Source organism: Miniopterus schreibersii (genome assembly GCF_964146895.1).
Source record: "Miniopterus schreibersii genome assembly, chromosome: 3".
Lineage (NCBI taxonomy): Eukaryota > Metazoa > Chordata > Mammalia > Chiroptera > Miniopteridae > Miniopterus > Miniopterus schreibersii.
This window is the reverse complement of record NC_138103.1, coordinates 59,205,062-59,231,544: the sequence shown is the minus strand read 5'-3', so window position 1 is coordinate 59,231,544 and position 26,483 is coordinate 59,205,062. Positions and strand designations below refer to the sequence as shown.

General features: G+C 33.7%; 2 protein-coding genes across 5 annotated transcripts in view; one reads left to right on the top strand and one right to left on the bottom strand.

Moving 5' to 3' along the window:
• The window catches only part of RASA1 (RAS p21 protein activator 1), a 93,221-nt gene that overhangs the window by 36,321 nt on the left and 30,417 nt on the right, over positions 1-26,483 (top strand). For 2 of the 4 annotated variants that reach the window (XM_081131207.1, XM_081131205.1), the window contains exons 2-9: positions 9,124-9,276; positions 10,251-10,386; positions 10,987-11,057; positions 13,501-13,618; positions 16,804-16,835; positions 20,859-20,911; positions 23,087-23,237; positions 25,260-25,338. In XM_081131207.1, the coding sequence (XP_080987333.1) occupies positions 9,124-9,276; positions 10,251-10,386; positions 10,987-11,057; positions 13,501-13,618; positions 16,804-16,835; positions 20,859-20,911; positions 23,087-23,237; positions 25,260-25,338 (793 nt within the window). Of the gene's footprint in view, positions 1-9,123; positions 9,277-10,250; positions 10,391-10,986; positions 11,058-13,500; positions 13,619-16,803; positions 16,836-20,858; positions 20,912-23,086; positions 23,238-25,259; positions 25,339-26,483 lie in introns of all 4 variants that reach the window. The other 2 variants (XM_081131206.1, XM_081131204.1) reach the window with 1 other exon arrangement.
• The window catches only part of CCNH (cyclin H), a 52,131-nt gene continuing 49,203 nt past the window's right edge, over positions 23,556-26,483 (bottom strand). The window contains exon 10 of the mRNA XM_081131213.1: positions 23,556-23,999. The gene's annotated coding sequence lies outside the window, so the exon portion shown is untranslated. The remainder of the gene's footprint in view (positions 24,000-26,483) is intronic.

Below are 26,483 nucleotides of genomic sequence, written 5' to 3'. Positions count from 1 at the left end.
CTTCACTTGCAGTTGATAATTCAGGATGGTTTTTCTATATTTTAGTTGTAATTCCAGTTTGATCCTGGAAGAGTGTCAGTGTAGCTTCCACTCAGTCTGATACCATCTTTAATCTCAAAAGTTCAAATTTTTAATTAAAAATTTCTATGGTTTCTTAGATAGTTTAGTTGAAATTCAATTTATTTGTAATTTCATTAAATATTAGAGAAAAATTAAGAAGTAGATATTCAAATCTATCAAAGTCATACAATTAAACTGATATTTTTGTGTATAAATTTCAGTTATTGATGTTTAATTTCTTTTTGTTAGAATGTCTTGAGACCAGATATATTTATTTGAAAAGATAAGCTAGAAGGGTATAAATTTAAAGCAAATATGAGGAATAATTATTGGCTTGTACCTTGGCTCTCTAGCCTTTAACAAGTGTTCTCTTAAGGTTTCTTTCTTCTGGCCATGGTACTACCTGGAGAACAGTTCTTTCTTTGGATGGTTATTTTATTAAGTGCCTATTGGTTTAATAATGCACTTGAAGAAATGAAAAAACTTGTTATGAAAAATAGTAAGCTTTTCAAGTCAGTAGGTAGCTTATTCTGATTTCCCGGTAAGCAGTAGGCAGTTAAATTTTTAAAAGTTAATTTTTAAAGAGGGAGATTGGTTGATTCTTATATGTGCCCTGACAGGGAATTGAACTTGCAACCTTTGTGTTTAGGGATAATGCTCTAACCAGCTGAGCTACCCAGCCAAGACAGTAGACAGTTAAATTTGACAATCATAGACATACTTCCGAACGTAATCCTCCTTTTATTTTTCATATTTCTCTTCTCTAAATTTTGCTCCTCGCCCAGCAGGGCGTGGCTCAGCGGTTGAGCGTTGACCTAGGATCCAGGCGATTGGGGTTCGATTCCTGGTCAGGGCACATGCCCGGGTTGCGGGCTCGATCAATGACTCTCTCATCGTTGATGTTTCTCTCTTTCCCTCTCCTTTCCTCTCTTTGAAGTCAATAAAGATATATTAAAAAATAAATAAATTTTGCACCTCTCTCCAACGTAGGTTGGAACCTTTTTGCGATGTCCTTTAAATACCTAGTTGAATAGCTTGTACGTCATTTGATAATGGTTAGATGGCATTTGTAGACTTTTGTGTTATTAAAATGAAATTAAGCATATGGTTTAGGAAGAGCCTATTAGGAAGATGAATCTTTCCATAGTTGTAGGGAGGGTTGAAAACAGTATGAGAGGAAAAGAGGGCCTGAACTAGAACAATCAGTGTGGGAATGGAAAATGGAATAATTTGTTGGCAGTAGTTTTATGGGTAGAGAGAGGGGAAGGAACCTAGTGTTTCAGGTTTTGAGTCTGAACACTAGGAAGGATGCTGATTAACAACAGAGGAAGGAAGAGGAAGAGGGTGCGTGTGGGGGGGTAGTTGCTGATTTTTAAGGTTTGGGTATTCACTTAAAGTTAAGATTCTTAGCAGCCACTTGTTAACCTAGGCCTGAAGCTTAGGAGGAAAGCCAGAATTAGAGAAAAGTATTGGGGGATCATACTCATAGATGCTATAGTTTGAACTGAAGAGGTATTGATATTCTTGTGAGTCAGAATAAATAGAGAAATAGAAAATTCTCTTGAAATAAATCCACAGGAAATGCTTTAGTTTTAGGATCCCCTTGGTTAAATTGCATAATCTTTTTTCACCGTCATTAAAAAAATGATATATAGGAAAAACACCTTGAAGAAAGCACAGAGGGATAAAACCAATGTCTAAAACAGTGGCTACAATATAGTAGGTGCTTAAAAGAGATTTGTGGAACGAATAAGTGTAATTTGGTTGGGATATAGGGAACGTAAAGGAGAATAACGGGTGCGTTACGGAAAACTGAGTGTTGTGGTGTGATGCTCATTCCCTCCCACCACCTCTGCAGGGTTATTGCTGCCACCAGATGAGAATGGATCTGAGAATATTTTGAACTTTTAAAATGTTCTTTGAGATGTGTTTCTGTCTGAGGAACTGAAAGAAGTTCAGCAAGTAACAGAAGTCTAGTCTAATTGGAAAACTTGTATTCTTTCCATTTCTTCTGATAAGAATTGGACTTGTAAAGTATATTGTGAAAGTTTAAAGTATTCTTATGTTCCTATATCTATATATAGACTCTTTTGGCCTGTACTTTTCCCTCTGCCTGTAATATCTTTCTCACCTTCTCAGTCCCTTGCTTTCTGTGAATTAGTTGCTACTCATCTTTTGGGTTTCCATTTAGCATCCTAAGACTGCTGTTTTTCTCTGTGCCCCCACACTCTAGTACTTACTGTACACATTGCAGTTGCTTGTTTTGCCTCTTCACTAGATCAAACACTTCTATGTTCTATGGTGTTAACTTGTTTTTCTACCATGTAGCACAATGCTTGGCATATAGTTTGTTGGAGATGGACTACATATAAGGCAGTGTTAAACTAAAGTTTGCATTTAACCTTCAGATTTGGTGTTTTAAAGATATATGTCCTAAAATACAGGTTAAGAAATGTTTTAGCTGCAATAGGGGAGAATCACCATACACCCTTTAACGTTTTAGATTGAGCATTGTGAAATTAAAAACCAAAAAACAGTGTTTATTTTTAAGTAAAGGATTGCTTCAAGGTAGTTTACAACTGTGTTGCAGCAGTGCATTGGACCGGATGGCCCACAAGTCATTTCATTGCCCTATTTTCATGCATTTAGTGGTCTGACACTGTAATTGTCGAAGTTCTAAGAAAAACTCAACTGTAAGAATTGGTAGTTTCTGAGGAATGAAATTATATAGATGTAAAAGATTGAGGATGGGGGGTAGGAACTGCTGGTAGGTGTTGCGCTTTTTCTTATTTTTTAGAAAAATGTTTGATTATTGCATACCGTTTTTGGAGTGTAGCTTTTTCTGCTCTTCATTATCTATTTTCTATGGTGATGGGAGTTAAGGGTAGTGAGAACGAGAGTCAGTTGAGGGCATTTCAATATAAACTTGCCTATATAAGTTTGGTGTTGGTTCCCACCTTTCATGTATTAGTCTTCCAGTGGACCGAATTTTTGGGTAGATAGAACACATGACGGTACTGTTTCTTTTAAAAACTTCCTCCCATTTACTTCCTCCAAACAAAAACCTCCTTTGGATTCTGCAAATATGTTACCCATTGCAAAGGAAATAGAGTTTCTGCTCTTGCTTTGAGCTAATTTGATATGAGGTATAAAACTAAATGCATACACTTGATAGTTGCCTGAACACAAATATACTGAAGATGCCTAACGTGATTGTTTCTTCTTAAGTTTGAGTGATGTAGTTAGTCGAAGGGGTACTGTACCTATTATGCTTAACCCAGTAGTCATTCAAGCAAATTTACTAGTAACTAAATTTTAGTCTCTACATAGTGATATGAAAAAAAAAAAGACATTAAAATGACAGTATAAGGTATATTTTCTTTCCCATTCATTTTAAAAAAAAGTCAATTTCTTTTTCTTAACAATCAGTCCAGACAGTATCACTGTGTAGGAACTACGTTTGTTGGGGCCTTTAGGAGAATAAAGTAGTTTTAGCAGATCTGTGTGTATACTATATGTCTTACCAACCTGAAGTAACCAGTTTAATTTCAGAAAGGACAAGCATGTGGAAGAAAATCTGACTGGCATCTTTGAGAGCTACAGAAAAACTTAGACGTTTGTAGTGTAATAAGCACACAGTCCGCTGGGATAGAAGAGATTTCTTGGCAATTGTATTTCTGCATTTCTATTTCTCTGTAAGAACTTGGGGGCCTGTTGGTGACATATCTAAGAGGAAAAGCATAGTGGAAAGTAAAAGTTTTCTGCTGGGAACTTTAATTTGGTTTCCTTTTCGGAAGAAGGAAGTCTGTTGATGGTAGCACTATTTTAATTGTTTTCTGCTGTAGTAGACAGTTTCCATTTAAGATTGTCAGGTTCGTTTTCAATAATTGTGCAGTTTGAATGAAGTGTTCATATTCTGATCAGGTGGTTTCCTCATTGCATAGATTTCTGTTATTCTTCCTGATGAGGAGAGACCGATGGAAAAGCACGAGGCCCCTAAAATGTGCTCCAACAGTATACAATATATGCTTAGGAAAAACATTCATGGGATTCCAATTTTAGAAGTAAAGTGATTCCTACAACTTGTCCAACTTGTCTTTTTTTTATTGTTTTACTTAATATATAGTTTTATCTTGGATGTCATGGTATTTTAAAAGTGATTGTGTATTTTCTTCTTTTTTTAAATTCTCACCCAAGAATATTTTTTCCTCCCATTGCTTTTCAGAGAGATTGGAAGGGGGAGAGAGACAGACAGACAGAGAGACCACATGCACTCTGACGAGGTCAGGGGATTGAGCCTGCAACTGAGGCATGTGCCCTTGGTCAGAATTGAACCCAGGACCCTTCAGTCAGAGGGCTGACGCTCCAGCCACTGAACCAAACCAGCTAGGGTGTGATTGTGTATTTTCTAAGGAAATGAAATCAAGGGACTCAACATCTGCCTGTAACATGTCTCAACCAAAATTTGCAAAGCTAGCTAAAAAAAATGTACTTCTTAAATTTCCTGATGATGTTTCCTTTCCCAATCTCTGGGTGGGGGTGGGGGTGGAAGAGAGTGAGCATGAATGAAACATTATCACAGCATGTCAAATGCATACTGACCTTGCCATTCTCCAGAGAATACGTGGGTGGGGCAAAAGTAAGGTTACAGTTGTGAGTATGGGAAACAGTTTCTTTTTGTGTTATTTAATAATTATTGGACTATTTTCCATACGAACAACTGTAAAACCTACTTTTTTTTTTTTTTTTGGCCTTACCCGGTATATCCATATTGGAGAAAGAGTGGAGCTAGTTGAAGGTTTCCTTCTAGACTTGCCAGGAGAAATGGGAAGAATTTCTGGTTTATATATACTACAGTGCCTCCAGCCCCAATTAATGTATGATCTGTAATGTTCAAAAAGGAGTTTTGGGAAAAGAAATTTCCTTTTAACATGAATGCTTTATCAGAAACAAGAATTGGTTTCTCCTGTTTTCTTCCCCAATTGAAATGGAAAGTAAACAAGAGTGGAAAATAGGAAGATAGTTGGGGCTTAGGTGATTCACAAATTAATCATCCATTATCGATAGTCATAAAATTTGTGATTTTCAGTGATGAAGTTGTATTAATCAGTACTATAGTCTTTTATATGTATATAATTTATATGTATATCTGTTTAGTACATTTAATAATACCAAGCCAACCTTGTATGAGATAAATACTGTTATGATATACCTTTTATAGATTAGGAAACTGAGATTCGGAAATTAAGTAATTTGCCTATATTTGCACAGCGAAGGTGGCAGAGCTAGGATTCAAACATAAGCAGTGGATCCTTACCCTTAACCATTATGTTATGCTATAGACTCTGTAGTACTTTTCATTTTTATATTTTTCTTTGAAGGAGTTTAGGAAAAATATTTATTCTGAGGTTGAGATAGAGATTATTTTCCCTATTTTACAGGTGAGGTACAAAATGTACTGACTTGACCATAGTTATGGAGACGGTTTCTGCTAAATCCTGGTCTCACCAGAGGGCTTAGTTTCTTTTGAAGGAGTTTAGGGGGTGTCAGTATAACCATTTTTCTTTGAGCTCTATCAGCCTAAATTGTTTTCATATTATTTTAGACAAAGAGAATGTGTTTATTGTGGACATTAAAGAAAAGATATATTGTTTGCACTGCCAGGGAGGTCAAACTGAACTTCTAAAGTTTTTCCTAACAGTATCTTTTGTTATTCAACATGTCTTCCTTTATTCAACAAATACTTTTAAAATTATTATGTGCCAGATTCAGGCTGTGAGTTATAATTGCCACAGATATAAGCAGAGTAAAAAATTTAACTTAGGTGATTTAGCCCATAGGTATATGGTAATGTTCATATTACACTCAGAGTATTCACATACCCCTAATATAACAAATATTCTAGATTCCAGTTGCATTTGTTTTTTGTTTTTTTTTTAAACTCACTTGAAAACAATCACCAGCAATACTACCATTAAAGAGATATAATAAAGCTTTGACTATAGAGACTTAGAGAAATAGTGTGGGTGATTAAATGTTTTCTTTCATTTCCTTGCATTGATGCTACTGTAACTATTTGAATGGTGATAAATTGTAGCATTTTTATTAAATTGAATCTTTTAGTCAAATATCCACTAGGGAGGTGACTCCTTAGGGAGTGTTATGTCTTTGGTATGGGGGGGTGTCATGTTTTGAGAAGGCATATTACACATTTTTTATGTAGAATGAATTATACTACAGATTTCACAAAGAGCATGTTTTTGGCATCTGAGGTTAAATATAATAAATGATCCTTTATGAGAAAATTGACATCTAGGTACCCTGAATCTCCTGGTAGGTGAAATTTTTATGTTTATCAAAAAGATTATAGGTTAAAAATAGATTGAGAGACATTGTTTAAAAGTAGACCCAAGGACTAATGCTCAATGGATATAGAGTTTAGTTTCTATAAATCTGTGCAGTATTTGAATCAAATCATATCACATTGGATTTGTGATTTATTTACAAAACACTGTTAACTGCATATCATGATGCTATATGCAATTTAAGTAAAATGATTATTTTTATCTAGTATGACACTAATGATTTTTTTGATTTACAATTTTTTAAATGGGATAAAGATTGCATATTGTAACACTTTAATTGAAGTTCTTTTTACCCTTAATAGTAGCTTTAAAATATATGTGCAGCCCGGCTGGGTGTGGCTCAGTGGTTGAGTTTCGTCCTAGGATCCAGGTGATCGGGGTTTGATTCCTGGTCAGGGCACATGCCTGGGTTGCGGGCTCGATCCCCAGTCGGGGGCGTGTAGGAGGCAGCCGATCAATGACTCTCTCATCATTAATGTTTTTATCTCTCTTCCTCTCCTTTCCTCTCTCTGAAATCAATAAAGATATATTAAAAATAATAATAAAATAAAATGTATGTGCAGATACATTTAAAATATTTTTGTTACTATGATTCACCTTGATAATTTGAAGTAAACAATAAAGATAATTCCAGAAATTCTGATCTTTAAGTCTGTTCAGTTTTTTTTCTAGAACAGCCTGACGCTTGTAACAGTGGAATGTTCTGACATTTTTTGAGGATTTATTGTTGGACAATTTAATTTCAGTTTATAATCATAATCAAGAATTGGCATGTTTTGCTTTTTGTGTTCAGAGCTTATGAGCTTTTAGCATGAAGGGAATCAGTAATATTTGGGAAACAAAGTTGTTATTTAGATTAATGTTCCTGTCTTGAACTTAATACCCATTTTAATGCCAAAATGTATATATATGTAAAAACTGAAAGTCACAAATACATCTTTTATATATCGGTAAAGGTCTTTAGGCAGCATCTGTTATACCTTAGTAATTATGTAATGCCTCACTTACCTCTGTGTATCATCTCATGGTGAGTTCACAAGATAAAGGGAATTAAATCTTTTAATCTTGATATTTTGCATAAAACACAAAAGGAATTTAAGAAATATCAAGTACACAAAAATAGGAACTTCACTTAAAATTGTCCTTAATTTTGTCTTTGTATAAATCAGCTGTGTTATTACTCCACTGCTTTAGGTAATAAAGTATTACCAGTTTTATATACCAAGGAAGTTCCATGTATTTTCACAACTAAGTAAACTTCTGTCCTGGAATTTCAAAAATTTTGTCCTGATCATATGTTGTTAAATTTTAGTTCTTCAAGGAACTTTCAGTGATCATTAGTCTAAACTTTTCCTTTTAGATTAAAAAACAAACAAAAAAACACTCTTCAAAGTTAAATTTACTTGTCCATAACCTCAAAGGTAATGCTTGAACTGAGACTAGAATTTTAGAGAAATGCAATATTGATTTTTTTCCCTTCTAATACTGTTTAAAATTATGGCTTTCCTATTAAGTTATAATAAAGTTCCATGATTATTTCATTATTTTATTTTAGTCTTATGCACAGACTTACAGATAAATGGGTTGGTTTATAGAAGAAAACTAAAAATAATTAGTTCGAGAAGTTTTAAGTTTTTTTCTTTTTTAATAAACTAAGGAGTCAAGAATAATACTAACCTTTTCTTATAGCAAAAATAGTCATAGTAGTTCAGTAGTTTTGACTGACTTATCTCTAGATATTAAGTATCTCAATGTAATATGAATTTTTTGTTTTCCCTGGAATGTTTTAAGTTAGACTCCAAGTACTGGAGGATACATTTGGATGACTAACTTATTAAAAGTGTAAAAATATTTCATAAAAGTTACTTCATAGATTTGTTACCATGACCATATGAAAATTCCAATCTCTTTCTAAGTATGCTTCTGTTTATATCAATCCATGAGACTTTTATAGGCATAGCATGAATGATACTAGAGTTATTGCCAGTCATTTAAGCAGACCACCTGGTATTATGGTAGGTAGAATATAGGTAAACTGAGAGCAGAAAAGTTAAAGCAACAAAGGTATCATTTATTCCTCACATGTTTGTTAAATAAATTTGAGGAGTTGACTTCAAATGAGTGGTTATGGAGTAGATCATCATAAGACCAAGGAAATAATCAGCTTCTTGATGAAACAGGAGATTAGAACAGTAGCCATTAGCATCATTCTGTTTTCCTATTCTAGGGCAAAACACTAAAATGGAATAAAATTTTATTTTCTCACAGGTACCATATGCCTTATTATGTCAAATCTTGGTTCCTTCGTATGTAGAGAAGTAATAAATTAATCAGTTGTTTCCATTTGCCCATCTTACTCTCAATTTTCTAAGTTAGGATTTGGTTATAGTAAGCATTTGTATCTTGAACATACAGACAATCCCAGTAGTAGAGAGAGGGGCAGAAATAGAAGAAGTTCATAGGTGAGATGATTAGGCCTGAGCTTATAGGACAAATTAAAAACTGAGTAAGTGAATTTTTTGGAGAGACTTGGAAGTTAAAAACAATTGTGTTGAAATTGGAAAAACTGGTTCAGAGTAAAATGTAAATGTTCAAGTTACATGTAGGTATTTATAGCCTCTAGTAGTATGTTTTTCACCTACCATTAGTAATTTTATGGTTGCTATTTTTATCCTAATCTTTTAATTTTTCCCCTTAGGTGGTATCATGGAAAACTTGATAGAACTATGGCAGAAGAACGCCTCAGACAGGCAGGGAAGTCCGGCAGTTACCTTATAAGAGAGAGTGATCGGAGGCCAGGGTCCTTTGTACTTTCATTTCTTAGCCAGACAAATGTTGTCAACCATTTTAGGTAAGTCTTTATTCCTATTATGAGGCTGTATAATACAGCTGTTTTGCTGTAATATTCGTAAAAATATCTACTTTAATAAAGGTGAATACTCAGTGACATTTAAATAATGGAAAACGAAATTTGTTTTCACTGGTATGATTTAATCAGCAATTTAGAGTAGATGTTGAATGTTTACATTTTTGTTTAAAAACAGTATTATTACTAGCATCACTGTGCTAATCCCAAATATAATTACCACTTTTAATGTAGAAATTCTTTAAATTACAAGGAAACTCTGAGTGGTAAAGTGGAAATACAGAGTAACAGGAAATAGAGGAAACAGTTTTTAAGAGTCAGGGTGTGTACCCTTTAAGTCATTTTAGCTACACAGTTCTGAAACTCTTTGCAAATGTTCATTTCAATTAAATGGGCATGCAGATTTTCAAGTATAGATATCAATGTCTGTATGTATAAATATACATATTTTATTTGATTTTATTTTTATGAGCAAGATTGAAAAAAAAATCTAGTGTCTATAATGTTAACTAATAAAATGTTTGTATACCCTTGATTTTTAGCTTTAATAAGTACTCTTACACCACATGTAGAATAAAAATTATTATACTCTGTAAATATTTCAAGAGATATATAAGCTGCTTTTAGCCAGAGATTTTTATTACAATTGCTCTTCAGTCTTTAATGTGGAAAGTGAGAAGAGGTATGCGAGGATGAGTTCACAAATATTTTAATGAATTATGTGTGACTGAGGTTTATAAGTGTTATATGTATTTTTTATGAAATGCATACATATATATTTGTAGAAGAAATAACCTCAAGTAATTAGCATGTGGTGAAGATATTAAAATGGTATTTTAATATAGGGATGTAGTTAAAAGAGTATGAAATTATGGATTTATAATTTCTTTATGGAATTTGGTCTTCAAAATTATCTCAAAAGGTTTTTGTTATACTGTATTTTCCCCTGTACAAAATAGGATTATTGCTATGTGTGGAGATTACTACATTGGTGGAAGACGGTTTTCTTCATTGTCAGACCTAATAGGCTATTACAGTCATGTTTCCTGTTTGCTTAAAGGAGAAAAATTGCTTTATCCAGTTGCACCACCAGAGGCAAGTAAAACTTGAATAAAATATCTTTTAAAACTTTATTATTTCACTTTGCTAATTGGGTTAGCTCTTGTTCAGTTGCTTGTGCTGTTTGTTTAATGTAATTCAAGAAGTATTTGTTGTATTAAATTTTAATTCTAGTGTAGTATCAGAGCAAAACTCACAACTTCTTTAAGAAAAGGTAATTTTTCTATAATTTTGTATTTAAGTAACTTGATTTTTTTATAACATTGCATAATGATTGAATGAGGAGTACTTAGAGATATCATAGGGCTAATGCTGAAGTTGCTGCAAGGTTCTGAAATGCCTCCTGTATTATCAGTGAAAGGTTAATTTACATGTCCCATATAGTTTATTTCAAATTTAATGATCATTCATAATGCTTGATAAAACATAAGTTATACTGTTAAAAGAATTTCTATAAAAACAACAATGAAAACAAGACAAACATTTTTAGGTTTTGGGTATTTAGAGCCTCAGTAAAACATAGTTTGAATGAGCTTGTTGGTGTTTTATTTGCTTTTACTTTTTGTGGACATACTTGATTTGACTTTGACATAAAAAGGTTATTTATCCTTTGTAAATTTTTTTTTATGGTTTTAGCCAGTAGAAGATAGAAGGCGTGTTCGAGCCATTCTGCCTTACACAAAAGTACCAGACACTGATGAAATAAGGTATTTTATAACATATTCTCATTTCTTGGCATTTGAAAGACTTTGATAATTTATTGCTCTTGGACCAGGAAAGTTTTGGAATTTGAGAAAGTAACATGCAACAAGGTAAAGGTGCCTTTAATACTGAGTGTGGTGTTTAATATTCCTAGTTGGCTTGTCTGTTCAGATTGTGGATTTGGATCAGAGTGGCCACAGTGAAGATGACAGGAGAAATAACTTAGCTTTTATTAAAAACTATCTCTGACAAAGTAAGGAGACTGCTGTTATATTCTGTACTCTCTTTTAATTTTTATTACTACATGACATCTGTGCCTAAACTATTCATATTACTAAGACATCATTTGCCTTTTTCACTGTGACATTTATACTGATGGCACAAAAGCAATGGACAGTAAAACCGCTGGTGCCTTAGCACAAATCAGGATAGTGGCACCAAACTACAGTGCTCTTCACTACCACACATTTGCAGTTAAACAAACAAACTAAAAAAGCCAGTTTCACTTAAGATTGTTCTTGATGAGACAGTAAGAAATATTTTTACTAAATCTCAACCCTTGGCTACATCTATTTTTTAAAAAAATGTGGTTACCTTTTTTTTTTTTTTTTTTTAAGATTTTTATTGATTTTTAGAGAGAGAAACATCGATGTGAGAGTGCAGCATTGACTGGCTGCCTCCTGCCCCCTCCAGAGATTGAGCCCACAACTTGGGTGTGTGCCCTGATTGGAATCGAACTAGCAATCTTTAGGTGCAGGGGACTGTGCCCGACCGAGCCACACCCGCCAGGGCACTACGCCTCCTAAATATTCTGTGTGGCCCTGGCCAGTTTGGCTGGTTGGAGTGTTGGCTGCGGACTGAAGAGTTCTGGGTTCGGTCCCGGCGGAGGTGCACGTACTGGGGCTGCAGGCTCAGTCCTGGCCCTGGTCGGCACATGCGGGAAGCAGCCAGTCGATGTGTCTTTCACATCGATGTGTTCTCTCTCTCTCTCCCCCCCTTCCACTCTCTGGAAAGCAATGGAAAAATTATCCTTAGATGAGGATTAAAAAAAATTTAAAAAATTCTGTGGGAGCGCTGTATGCGCTGTCTCCACTGTGTGCGAAGCCAGTGTTGAGGAAAAGCAGTGAGCTTAGAGCTGAACTAGCTCTGCTTTTGTGCACACCAGTTTTACTTAAGAGAATGACTGAGAGGCAGACTGTGATTATTCAGTATGTGTGACGCATGAATAAGGGACGGCAGTGTGATGGTAGCCAGAAGGAAAGGGGCTGGGGGAGTGGAAATGGGCAGAGGGAGACTGGACTTCGTGTGGTGAGCATACGATGCAGCAGATAATGTTTTATTGAGTTGTATACTTAAAACCTGTATGGTTTTATTAACCATTGTTACCACAATAAATTCAATAAAAAATTAAATAAAAGTAAGCTATTTAAAAGAAAGAATGCAGTATTCTATACTTATTCAAATAGAGTGCATCTCGAGTGTTGTATACTACAAGTTTTCTGTTCTTGAACTTGTCTGAGAAACTGTTAAGCTTGAGATAGTCTGGAGAAAAGTTTTTTAGATTTACCTAATAGAACTTCAGTTTGTGAGTATTAAGACTGAAAGAAAAATTGATAAAAAATATATATGACAGATATGGATATTGATATAGGGTCAGTGGTAGCATCCTACCAATCTTGAAACCTTACGCCTTCAGAGGCATTTGTTCATGTGGTTTTACATTGATGACATACAGCAACAACATATTCCACCTGTGATTGTGTGGAGGTTGAAAACATCTAGATTCCAATGAAAAGAAACTAGGTAGTGTAGACATCCCTCTACTCAGAAGTTGATAAAAAACATCCATGTGTTCTCAAAATATATCCCTTGGTGTACCACTTATAGAGAAAGAATGCTATACTTGTTAGATCATGGATGTCTGAGTGAATTAAATAAAACACCTAATTTTTTTTTAAATTCTTGTAAGCATCTGCATGATAAGGCTAATTGTGCTTATTACAAATAAAGCAAGTATTTGTGTGTGTGTGTGATGAGTTAATTATTTTATGTTTATAATTTTATATCTAACCTACCTCTGAAAGACAATAACATTGAAACTTAAACTTTCAAATTCAGGTTTCTTGGAGTTATATTCCAATGCCTATATAATACATATATAATTATTGTTACAAAAATTCCAATTTGAATGTAACAATAATCCAGCATTATAGGTAGTGCAGGTACCTTTATTCATCTCTTTTACCCATGAGGATATTAAGATTGAGATATTTAATTGTAAAACATTTTACTTGTAGATAATGCCAGAAATAGGACAAAACTCTAGAGTATTTGACTTTAATCTGTTGCATTTTCCAGTATCATATTATCTCTGTGGTGAGACATGATTACTCAAATTTTCATGTTTAAAATTTTTAATTTCAATAACTTTATACTTGCTATTTTCAGTTTCTTAAAAGGAGATATGTTCATTGTTCATAACGAATTAGAAGATGGGTGGATGTGGGTTACAAATCTAAGAACAGATGAACAAGGCCTAATAGTTGAAGACCTAGTAGAAGAGGTGGTAAGTTTTATTCTGTTCTTCTCACTCTCAGGATTCTAAATTTTTTGTGAAATTATGGAACTTGTCTATAATCAGGGAAATTATCTATGAATACATTTTTATCTATGAAAAACCTCATTTCACAAGTACAAGGAATTTTTGTTAAAATGTATTTACTATTAGTTATTGCTATTTATTTGTAAAAAACATAGCCAAGCTAGCATGTTTTAATCTATAGCTGCCAATTTTCAGATTTCATGAGTTTTTAAGAATTAAAAAATGTATTAACATTTGTGCTTATTTGTATTTCTTTTCTTCTTGATATTCCTCATAAATGATGTTATGATGTTATGTCACTGATCATTGAATCTCAGAATCTTTATCTGCCAAATATATGTATAATTTTCTAGTAACCTTGGAAAAACTCATTTATAAATGTTACACATATATTATCACATATTCTACATTTTAAATATTCACCTTGTTTTTATTGTCATCACCTAATACATTATTAGTTACAGTATAAATAATCATATTTGTGCATTTTTAGATAAGAGGTCAGCATTCCAGCAGCATTTGCATTTCAGAGACAATACTACGTATCACTGAAACATAGCAAACATTATTTTACACATTTGGAAAATCACTTTTTGGATTTGTCCAGCAAAATGGAATGTTTTTTGTTACCTTTTACAACCCTCAGAGCTAATGTTTTTAAATTATGCCATGAACTAGAAATAAGCTGTGAAACCTGTGCTCTGATTACTATTCGAGAAAGACAGCAGTGAAAAATAGTTTTCTTTGTTATTAGTTCTCTCGCCTGCCTATTCTGGCAGCCAGACCTCGATATATAGAAGTAAATCATATGAGGAAAAGTGTGAGGAGTGAAGGAAATGATATGATATATTCTATACTCATAGTCACATAATTACTTAGTAGAAGAGCTAAAATGAGAATTCCTGATCCCTAGGCCTAGGTTAGTATCCTGTATTCTACAGTAGGAGAGATACTTATTCCAGATAGGCAAGAAGTTTTCAAACTGAAGAAACTTACTATCTGTATTGGTTTTACTACAAAATTTCTTAGTTACAACTTTTATGTTGGATTTTCTCCCTCCTGCTGTAATCCCCCTGCCCCCATTATTCTAATTATCTAAAGGAACTGCAGTATAGTTGAATTTTTCTCAAGCTTTTGGAATTCTGGGTCAGATTTAACAAGATAAACTTTAATAAGAATAAGTGAAAGTTATCCAATGAGTACAGAAAAAAAATTACTCAATTTAAGATAAGGAGACATGACCTAATGTCAATACAAGGAAAGAAAAAAAGAGAAAAACAACTCAGTATTAGTAAACAATGTGATGTGGCTTCCAAAAATGAATATAAGTAATACTTTGAATTACTGGTGGCCTAGTTTCAAGTTGGAGTTATAAACAATTTTTACTCCAGTATTCAGAATAATTTTTCATAATGATCTTCATTGGAACACAATGATTCCTTATAGTTTGAAAAGGCATCGGAGATTGTCTAGATTTCAGGCATTCACTTGGTTATTGGATTTAAGGAATTTCCCACTCTGAAATTCGAGGTACTGTTTTCCAAGCACATTTAGACTTTTATGTCTTAACTCTAGAATGTAAACCTGTGAGTTTTGTCTCTGATTCAGTGATTATTGCTATTGCCTGAATAGTGTCTGGCATTGGTAGACATTCAGTAAATGTTTGTTGAATGAATGATTGTCTCTATGCCTATTCTTTCCCACCTTCCTTGACATTCCTGCCCTCTAGGCTGCCATGTAAAATTGATTCATCTTTATCCGTTCAGCTCAGGTGTTGCCCTTTCTTTCACAGAGGTTTTATGCATTTCTAACTTTTCTTAGGATAAATTGTTTCATCTTGTGTTTCCATAGCACCTTAATTTTACATTCTGTTACACTGTATAAAATTAATTTATTGTGTAAACCTCTTCTGTAGAGATTGACTCCTTTTGGGCAATGGTAACATATTTTGTTTTTATGCAGTGCTTTTTAGTATACTGCTTTGTAACATAATAGGCATTCAGTGAGTGTTTGATTTTAGTTTGGTTAGGTATTTGATGAGTGAGAACCAAATTAAAAGAAGTAAATCCATGTATAGTTAGATCATTTTTCTACTCTTTCATTATTCGTTGAAGACTCAGTGCCATGTACTGTGCTTGGTATGACAACAGTTTAACTTATACAGGGTGGGGCAAATGTAGGTTTACGTTTCATATGGAAAATAATACAATATTTAACTTTGTGGTTTTTGTACTCATGACTATAAACCTACTTTTGCCCCACCCTGTATATTCAGTGAAAATTATATGCCCAGCATTGTGCTGGTGGTTGTGATGGTGATGGGTATTAGTTAACAAAGAAGTGCTAGGAGCTTAAGATGCTTATAGTCACTATAATAGAATGAATAACACTTGTGTATCTTAAATAATAGGAGTGTCAAATAGAGTAAGGTAGAGTTCAAAAGGTAATAGAAGAATGATGTTCTTTCTATTAAAAGTAAAAGTTCCTATTTATGTTTTAGGGACTCAGTGTCTCACTTAGGAGATGTTATTTGAGATAGATCCTGTATAGATGGTTTAGGTTTTAACTAATAGGAAGCAGTGAGTGGAAAGGACATTTTAGGTAAAAAAGAACAAGCTACAGTGTTGGGAGAATGTAGATTTTTGAATAGGTAAGTTATGTGTGACAGTGAAATAAATACATAAAGAGAATTGTCAGTATGAGAATGGAATCATAGGCTTGAGTCATGATAAAGGATTTTGATTGTAAATTGAAGAATTTGTTAGGCAGTAAAGGGGTATTAAAGGTTTGGTTTTTAAAAATTTATTTGTTTTTGTTTATCTTGGTGTTTCTTACTGTAAAGCAAACTAATGAATCCAGATTGGAGCGGTGGGGTAGGGCACAGAGATCATTACACCAGTTGAGCTACTGTAATAGTTTAAGAAAAGGGAGGAAAAGGACCTGAATGAGAGTCATCACAATAAGGGAAGAAGAGTAAGGAGAGAGTTGTGGAAAGACATTCCTGGAACAGAAGCACCTTTTCTTATATTTGCAGAAATAAATATGAAGGGCAGACTAGAGATGTTTGAAAGTATGATTTGTATTAATTTTAATAAAAATAGGTTAAGAGTTAATTATATAACACACTGTCTTAATATCTTCCCCTTTAGGGCCGGGAAGAAGATCCACATGAAGGCAAAATGTGAGTTTGTATTAATTATTAAAAGGAAAAAAAATACTGTAAACATACTAATTGGATAACTTTGGCCAAAAAATATTTTAAAAGAAAATTGATAGTTTTGGGGCTGACTAAAATTTTTTTTATTTGGCTCAGGAACTCTTTAAATATTTTCTTAAGAATCTAGTGACAAAGGTTTATTTTTAAATAATGAAGGTGGCTTATACCTATATATAACTTTTATAGCACCAAACTGAAGACTCTTCAGTAAACATTGCATTAATAACATTATGAATGTCACAATTCCTCATATTTTCCTTTATTTTCTCATTGATTTATTAATAGCATTTTTTGTTTTCATCACCGTGCTTTTATGTATTTTATGGTTCAGGTATTTGGCGGGAGTGGAGAGAACTTTTCCTCCATATTAATAAGACTGTACAAGAACTTTCTTTTCATAACCTTTTTAGGCTGATTTAAATATCTTGTAACGGCTAATCCAAAGACCAGGTATTGCTATACCTGCTACTTGCAACATTCGTCTCTTATATTCCAAAAGTTATTAGCTTTAACCAATAACCTCCTATGGGAAATCACTTCATGTGGTGTTTCAACTTTGCTTTAATTTTATTATTGTCCTTAAAGATCTTAACTCTTTTTGTTGTTGTTTTTATTGAGTTGAGAGAGAAACATAGATTCATTGTTCCACCTATATATGCATTCATTGGTCGATTCCTATATGTGCTCTGACTGGGGATCGAACCCACAACCTTGGTGTATTGGGATGACGCTGTAACCAACTAAGCTACCCGGCCAGGGGGAAGATCTTAACTATTAATCCCAATTCTGTTTCACTCTAATAGACTCTTCGTTCATCTTCTAATTATTTTCAGTGAAACATATTTTTCTTGCCATTCTGTCAGCGTTAATGGGTGGAATTTAAGGCTTGCCACTCAAGTGTTTGCTAATTTTGTTTCCGATCATTAGAACATAAAAACATTAAACTGAATACTCCTCTTGCAGTCACCTTATTTAGTTTCCTACCTTCCTTAAGTGGAACATATGAGATATTTTTCTGAGTTCATTTTCTGTATTGTTCTTTGTAGCTGCAAAATAGGCTCTGTCAGCCAACCCATACCTTGTTGACTGTATTAGTTTGAAGTGTCTCTACTACCAGGAGTTACAAATTCTAATTAATGGCTGGAGGGTACATACAGATAATATAAATGAAATGGGTCAGGTGCCTATATTCCCATTTCTTTCAAATTAAAATAATCTTGATCTTTCTTATTTTCTCTCTTGATAGAGATCAAGGTACAGGGAACTATTTCCCTAGTATAATAAAACAACACTGCAAGTGTGGTAACAAAATGGCAACTGGCACTCACTCTTTACAGTAGGGAAGACCTTGGGGGGGGGGGGTAAAACACTAGAAGGTGTTAGTTTGCCTGAAGTATGATGACCACTCTAACTGATACGTGCAAGAGTGGGAGTCGAGTGTTATGAAATCCTCTTGTATTTCAAAAGCACCTAGAAATCTATGTTTTTATCCCTGTTAAAAATAACACCATATAGTTATTTTTTAAAAAGGTGTCAACTGCCAGTAAATATTTAAAGCTATATACAGTTTTCTTGTAGCATAAAGTATTAATCCCACTTTCACTTGGAAATCTTCTTTTATTTAATATCATTGTGATTGTTCAATTATTTGAACTTTATAATTTTCTGTTCATTAGGTATTTAACATAAGCTAAATTTGCATTGTTGGTTTATGTATTTGTCAGCTTCTTCTAATTTCTTAAGGTAGAGGCTGGCAGTGAAGCATCCTTAGATTAAATAGGTGGTATAACTTTAGCTCTGGTTTTTCCAGCTCCCTATTTCCATGATATAGGTGCCAAGTCCTGATAATTTTATCTTCTAAAACATTTCTTGAATGTGTGCCTTCTTCTCAATCTTAACTGTATTTCAGGCCCTTTTCATCTCTTACCAGGACTTGATGTAGCAACAACCTTCAAGTCAGTATTCCGTAATGCTTTAGCCTCTGCAGATCCTTTCTTCCAGTAGCCAGAATCATCTGTACCTAAACACACATCTGACTGTATCCCTTTATCACTTAACATTTTTAACTGCTTTTCTACCATCTTTACCTTAGTAGAGCCTAAAAGGATCTTTTGATCTAGGTCTTGTGCCCTTTCCTAGTCCTGTCTCTTTTCATTTCTAGTATTAATGCTTCCCAGCTTGTAGATCTTCAAATGCATAATACTGTTCTGCTTTGCTCAAGGTACTTCCTGGGCCACAAATCCCCTCCATTGTTCTTGGTTAATTCCCATTCTTACCTAAAGACTTAACTCATTTTCACTCTTCCCAAGAAGTCTTCCTTCATCTTATACACTCTACAGAATTGGTGCCCCTTTGTTATTCCAAAAATGCCCTCAGCAAGTAGCTTTCACTGCGCTTTAGTACATTTTCTACATTACTTTTATAATTATACAGTATTTGTGTCCCTTTTTCTTACTAGTATGGGGATTTCCTAAAAAACAGAGATGTGTCTTTCTGTCATTGGTGCAAACCATGTGCTTGAAATAGACACATTACATGTAGGTAATAAACATGAATGAAGAAACTAAAATCTAATCCTTTCAGAAAATGATATTGCTATTTGTTCTCTAAACTCCATTTGTTATCCCTCCTTTTTAGAATTCCCTTTTTACCTTTTATTCTAGCTATATAAATATAGGATTGGCGTTTGAGGTCATCTGATCACCTCTCCCCTGGAATATAGAAATCCTGTTTCAGCATTTGTAGTAAATAGTTATTTAGAATATAATTGAACCTTACTACCTTAAGGCAGCCTAGACTGCTCCAGTTGTATACTTGCTTTATGTTCATAATTTGCATTGAGTGCCCAGGAGATCTGTTAATGGCTGGCATAGAGTTAAAGAGAAAATTTAAAAATTTAACTTTTTATTCATTCACATTTCATGTGAAAAGGTAAAAATTCAGTTACATTTTAATACTTTGATCAGTAATAGTATGGATAGTTTAAAGTAGTGTGAACAGCCTCTAAACCTGTAACATTGGATATTAGAGCACTTATATCTTTTAATCTGGTAGTATTTTTACTTTGCAACTTGTTCTTTAAACCACTATTAAAAATAATTGCAGACCCTAAGAATGTATGGCAGAATGGTAGAGAGTTGTTCTGGAGTTGTCAGCTTGGTGTTGACGTGTTAATGAGCAAGATGGATAATAGTCCTTCAGGTAAATAAGAGGAGATTTCAAGTAATTCATTACTAGCAATTAGTTTTGCAAACCAGATGTGTCATTTTAAGGTAAAATTCAAATGCCCTCATTATTATATGCTATGGATCTTGACTACAGTGCCATTTATGATAATTTCTATAGACGTATTTTAAGTATATAGAACATAAAATATTCTAACAATCTAATTTGATAGGTCTTTAGCTCAAATAGAATTAGGAATACTAAGTCATTCTTTTCTTTTCAGTTCTTGCTGATAGTATTTATTTTTTCTTACCTACTTAATCTTTCCTGATCTTCAGTAAAGTACGAATCACCCTTGTTGATTTTATTTGAAGAGAGAACTTACCACATATTATATGGAAATTCACTTTGAGAGAAATATGAGAAGAGTTTATTCCCCTTTTTCTTTCTGGGTAATTCTGTAGTGGGCTCTACCTATAGCACCCTTTCCGCCCAATAAAAAGAAAAGGGAATGTATGATGTAAGAATGTAACAGTTTGTCATTATCAGAATTAAAATCATCACTGTTTTTGTGTTGGTAATTAATATGGAAATTGTAGTTCATACTAGATAGTCCCTAAATGTTCTTGTTTTGTTGAATTTATACATGTTTATAAAGTGTAATAACTGAGATGTAAAGGGAATGAGATAACTGATCAGTTGTATTGCATTTATTTCATTATGTCAGCCTGAATTATACTTATTATGTTGGTGGTTTAGTTTTGATTGTGTAATAGCCAAAAAGACTTTTGATTTACATATTTAATTTGTTCTCTTTTTAAGATGGTTCCATGGGAAAATTTCCAAACAAGAAGCTTATAATTTACTAATGACAGGTACTTGGATATTCACTTGCCTTTTCTCTTGTCTTTGTTTAAAAAGAATAAAAAAAGCAACCCAACTATTTATCATGTATGTTGCCTTCAGCATTCATTTGATATTTATGCATATATTACTTTCTTGCCCAGCACAGAGAAACTGCTTTTTTTGTTTTTTGGCGTTTTTAGTTGAAAACATACGTGCAGTATGACATTCAGTGAAGTATGTTTTCCTTCTGCCCCAGGCTCCTGTCCTCTTCTTCAGAAGCAGCACCAGATGAGAGATTTTTTTGTTGTTGTTTCTGAGGTTTTCTGTGTCTTCCTTACTCCTAAATACACCCCTATACGTACCACTCCTCACACACCCACAGGAACATGCAGCATACTTTTTTTCAGGTTAGGATATATTTTGGGAGAGTGTTGCATATCTGCATATATAAATTTTCATTCTCCTTTTTAATGACCATGAGCTTTCCATTGTATAAGTACCATAATTTACAGTTGATCTCTTATAGAGGAATATCATGTTTCAGTTATATATTTTTTGCTATTCAGCTGCAGCAAATGTTAATGCATTTATCTTTGCGCACTTACAGAATTATACAATTGGATTTTTTAGAATATATTAATTTTAACATTTCCCTAAGTGTTAAAATGTGGTTATGGAGATATGCAAAGTAAAAATTGACTTGAATTGTGGATTTATATTTAAAACATAAACCATCCTGTCATAATACTAACTAAATATTTAAGACTGAACTAATTTAACTACCAAATAATTCTTCAGCAAACCATACCATATCAGGATCTGAGACAAGTTTACATATAATCTGTTATTTAGAAGTCTTAGTTCTTTAAAAACAACCAGAGTTCAATAGTTTCTATATGTGGTGAATAAACGACTGATTGTTAAAGATGTTATCTGAGTTATTTTAAGCCATATAAGGCACTGCATTTTAATGTAATTACTAGTATGCTCTTTTAAAAAATTTGAGGCAGTTTTAGAAGTATTAAATTGTATTGTGAGGATGTAGGTTAAGTAGGTTGAAAAATAAAGAACATGATAATGCTATATAGTAGTAATAGAGACCAAATGCTAAACCAAGATGACATGCTATCAACTTTTAATGGGACCAAAATATTTATTTTAGTGAATTTACTGAATTTTGAGTGTAAGTTTATGTGAGCACCACCAAATACTTGCTCTCACTCTTGTTTTTAGGCATATAAAGTTGAACTAAACTTAATTTCATTACGTTAGCTTTTATTTTCTTTGGGTATGTGCTCTTTTAAGAATCTGGTGATTTTTTTTTTTCTCCCCTGAAAAGTACACATAAGCGCTTGCATACACAATTGTGCAGTAATTCCAATTCTTTATACTGAACATGACATGAGTTGATAGTAAGTGCTTTGGCTGGATGATTGGAACAATTAGTAATTTACATAAAAATCAAGTCTGATAATTTGAGTGTTTATTGTGCTTTCCTAAAAGCAATCAAGTTCTGATCTTTGTCATTAAGACTTAAACAGAGAAAAGGCAAATGCATCTTAGTGTTGAGTCACTGCCAACTGAAGATATCAAAAAGACTTCACTAAAATTCATATGAAAATGTTTTATATATAATTTGCTTCTACATGACTTTTCAAGACCATACTTATTGAATGAAATATAGTGCATGTGTATTGATTTTTATAAGGTGCACAAATATTTCAGCTGTTTTGAATCTACCGTTGTAAGCTTTTGTTACTATTTTATTAGTTACTACTTAATGTTTAATCAGAAGCATTTATAAGTACAGATTATCCCTAAGCAGAATTCACTAACTTTTTTAGATTTCACTGTACTAAGTGGATTGACAAAAAATGTGGCAGTTTTAGCCAGTATCCCCTAACTGTGCTTAGATTATTTTTTCCAAGTTTGACAGTTACAGCCATTATTAACCAGAAGTCACTGCTGCAAACTTCTGCCCTATATTTTTATCTATAAAGACAAGCAGCATCATGGGTGGTTGTGACTCATGAACCAGAAAAAATTTTTTTAGAAGTCTTAAGATTATCTTTATTATAAAACAGTTTCCCGGTGAAAATTAGCTTATGTTTATAGACTTCTGAAAGTACTTTTGTAATTATATTACTTAATGATTCTTTTTATTTGATAAATAGGGAATAAAACTAACAGCTTAATTTTTGCAGTTGGCCAAGTCTGCAGTTTTCTTGTGAGGCCCTCAGATAATACTCCTGGTGACTATTCACTGTATTTTCGGACCAGTGAAAATATTCAGCGATTTAAAATATGTCCAACACCAAACAATCAGTTTATGATGGGAGGCCGATATTATAACAGGTAAGGTTTGAGAAATTTTTAGTTTACTTTTGGCAAAAATAGTTGAAATCTCAGTAACATAAATATATCAGATTCAAAATTAATGTTTCTGACTTTTTAAAATTTAAAGTTATAAGACCTTTAATAATTTAGTAGTAGTCACGACCAAGAATTCTTTAGACAGTGTCCAACATGAAGATAATACCTTACTTACTTTCCTCAAACAGAATTTATGTAATTTTTATTATTTATGCACAAGCTTGATGCAGCAAATTTGCTGAATCCATATATTATCTGTAGGACAGAAAAATACGTAAGAAAAGAAAATGCGTTCTTTTATCAGTGAGGCATTTTAATAGGAAAAAAGTTCTCAAAGAGTAACCTGTGTCTTAATTGCATATGTAATTGGGTTCTCAAATTGATATTTCTTATTTGTAATTATTGGTTCCTACTTTGCACATTTAAAATTCTAAATAAACGCTTTGCTTATCCCAAACCTTAGAATGGATTTTAGTCACTTGATTAGATAATAAGTTAAAGAAACCATACAACAGAATGTCACCTATTTTTTTTGCATAATGGAAAGTCATCTTTCAATTTATTTCTGACTATAAAAGTTTTCCCATATGGGTAACTCTAGAGTAGCGTTGTTTTCCTATTTTGAAGTTTGCATAAGCTTAAAGTGCAAGTTAAAATACCATAGCATCATTCTTTGTTCCATTTAGAATTTCTCTCAATTCCAGCTTGACCTTTGAGTATATAGGGATCCAGCAGCTGGTTAATCTGGAAAGCACAACATAACAAAACAAAAAATAAGTTCTAGTTGCTTGTGGGAAGTTCAGTGGATAGTTTTAAAGTATCAGATAGAAGATATGAGTCTAGACAGATGGATCCTTTTGCACATCTTACGTGTAAGCTGCTGAGTACATTCTATATTACAGTCTGATCCAGACATCCCCACTGAATAGCTAGCTAGTTGCAACTTGAGCCTCTCAATGAAGGTAAATGAATTTTTCCCATTATCCAGTTTTCTAGTGATTGGAATATATAAAACTATGAGTTCAAAACTGAATTGATAAATGCCTGTCTTGAGACGTTTTTAAAAGATAAAATAGTTGCCCTGGCAGGTGGCTCAGTTGGTTGGAGCATCATCCATACACCAAAAGATTGCATTTTCAGTTCCTGGTCAGGGCACATACCTAGGCTGCAGGTTTATCCCCGGGCGGGGTCCACACAGGAGGCAACCAGTGGATGTTTCTCAAAATCATCAATAAGCCTTACATTTTTTTAATCCAGCATGTAAGATTTGCTCCTGGTCTTTTTTAAAAATTTGCTTCTGCTTTCACCTATTTATATATTTTATGACCTAACTCCATACTATTATTGTAAAAGCAGAATATGTAAATGTTTTGCTGATAAAAATTCTTAAAGTTTACCTGAGTCCACTACTTGCTAATAAATAAAGGCCATTTCTCTAGTTGTTCCTTCTTTTTTTTTAAATTGTGAAGTCTCCAATTCTGGAGATCTTTTATGATTTTTTTTTTTTTTTAAATATATCTTTATTGATCTCAGAGAGAGGAAAAGAGGGAGAGAAAGAGAGAGAGAGAGAGAAACATCAATGATGAGAGGGTCATTGATCGGCTGCCTAGCCCGGGCATGTGCCCTGACCGGGAATCGAACCCCGATCGCCTGGATCCTAGGTCGATGCTCAACCGCTGAGCCACGCCTGGCCGGGCTGTTCCTTCTTTTAATCTCACAGATACTCTTATTGAAAATTTAAAAAGTAGATTTTTAATTCTTTTCTCACTTAATAGTGACTCTTAAGTATGTATATGGAAAATTGGAAATCTCTGACTACGGTATTCTGATTATAAACCGATACTGGGAACATTCTTGTTTTTCTAAAATAATGTATTTTGGTTATGTGCTTTGAAAAAAACTTGCAAGTAGATAATCTTTGCTAATAGGATTTGCTGGTATTTTCAAGATTTGTATTTTTTATGAGACAAATTATGTCAATGTGAATAATTTTTATTTTAACAGCATTGGGGACATCATAGATCACTATCGAAAAGAACAAATTGTTGAAGGTTATTATCTTAAGGAACCTGTACCAATGCAGGTCAGTGTTGTTGGTTTTTTTTTGCAATAATTAGCATTTTATTTCAAAATGCATTTTTGGTGGTATGTTTATGTACACACTCACGCATATAAAATTGGATTGAATTTAAAACAGGATTATTCAAATTCTTTCAGAAAGTAAATTAAAAAGAATCGCTTAGTTTTTATTTATGTTGTAGATAATTAGGAAGTACTTGATGGCTTTTTTAGAATAGAAGCAGTGGTGGAGGCAGAAGCCAAGTTGCACTGGGTCAAGGAGTGAGTTTATTGGAGGCTAAAGCAGAGACAGCAAGGAGAAATCACAGCCAGGCTTCTCTAGGTGAGCTTGGTTAAGTGAAGAAACTAAATAAAAAATGATAGCTAGAACAAAATGTCGGGCCTAGAGTGCATAAACTGTCCATTTATTTGTCTGTAGTTTTACGGTGAGAGGGTTTTGAGCATGTCTGTACTGTGAGCAAAGCCCATTGTAAGAGTGACTGCGGTGGGGAGGGGTGGGGAGCAGCAGTACCTGGTCACAAGGGCCTCGAGAAGGCAGCGTGATGAAAGTCCAGAACACAAGAGGAAATGTTGGCCTTGAACAAGAGGGCCTGTTGAATATTAGTTGCTTAAGACGTAGGGAGGTTAATTATTCCGTTTCTTCCTCATCGTACTTTCTGAAGTTTGGTGGGGAAAGGTTGTAGCAGGGGTAAAACAGGGTATGTGGAACATAGAGGGCCTGACAGCCCAGGGATTTTAAGGGAGGATTGTGAGAGGTTTTGCAGACCCAACAAAACTTGTACAGTGACTTGTAGTGTCTCTAACTTCTTGATTTTCCGCCTCCTAACAAGTTAGTTTCAGATGGTTATACCTAATACTCATTGCAATTGCTGAGGGGGATGGGAATCATTATTCTGATGCTTAATATAAATTCAGGAATTATCATAATCTTGTCACATTTTAGTGCAGGGGTGGGCAAAAGTAGGTTTATAGTCGTCCTTAAGGAAAATAATGCAAATATTAATAAATAATACAAGAATAAACTGTTTCATGTGCTCACAACTGTAAATCTTCTTTTGCCCACCCTGTATGTCTTGCTTCATTTCCTCATGCTTTTCTGGTAGAATGTGAGGTGCACAAGAGCAGGGGTTTTGTGTTGTATTCCGTGTC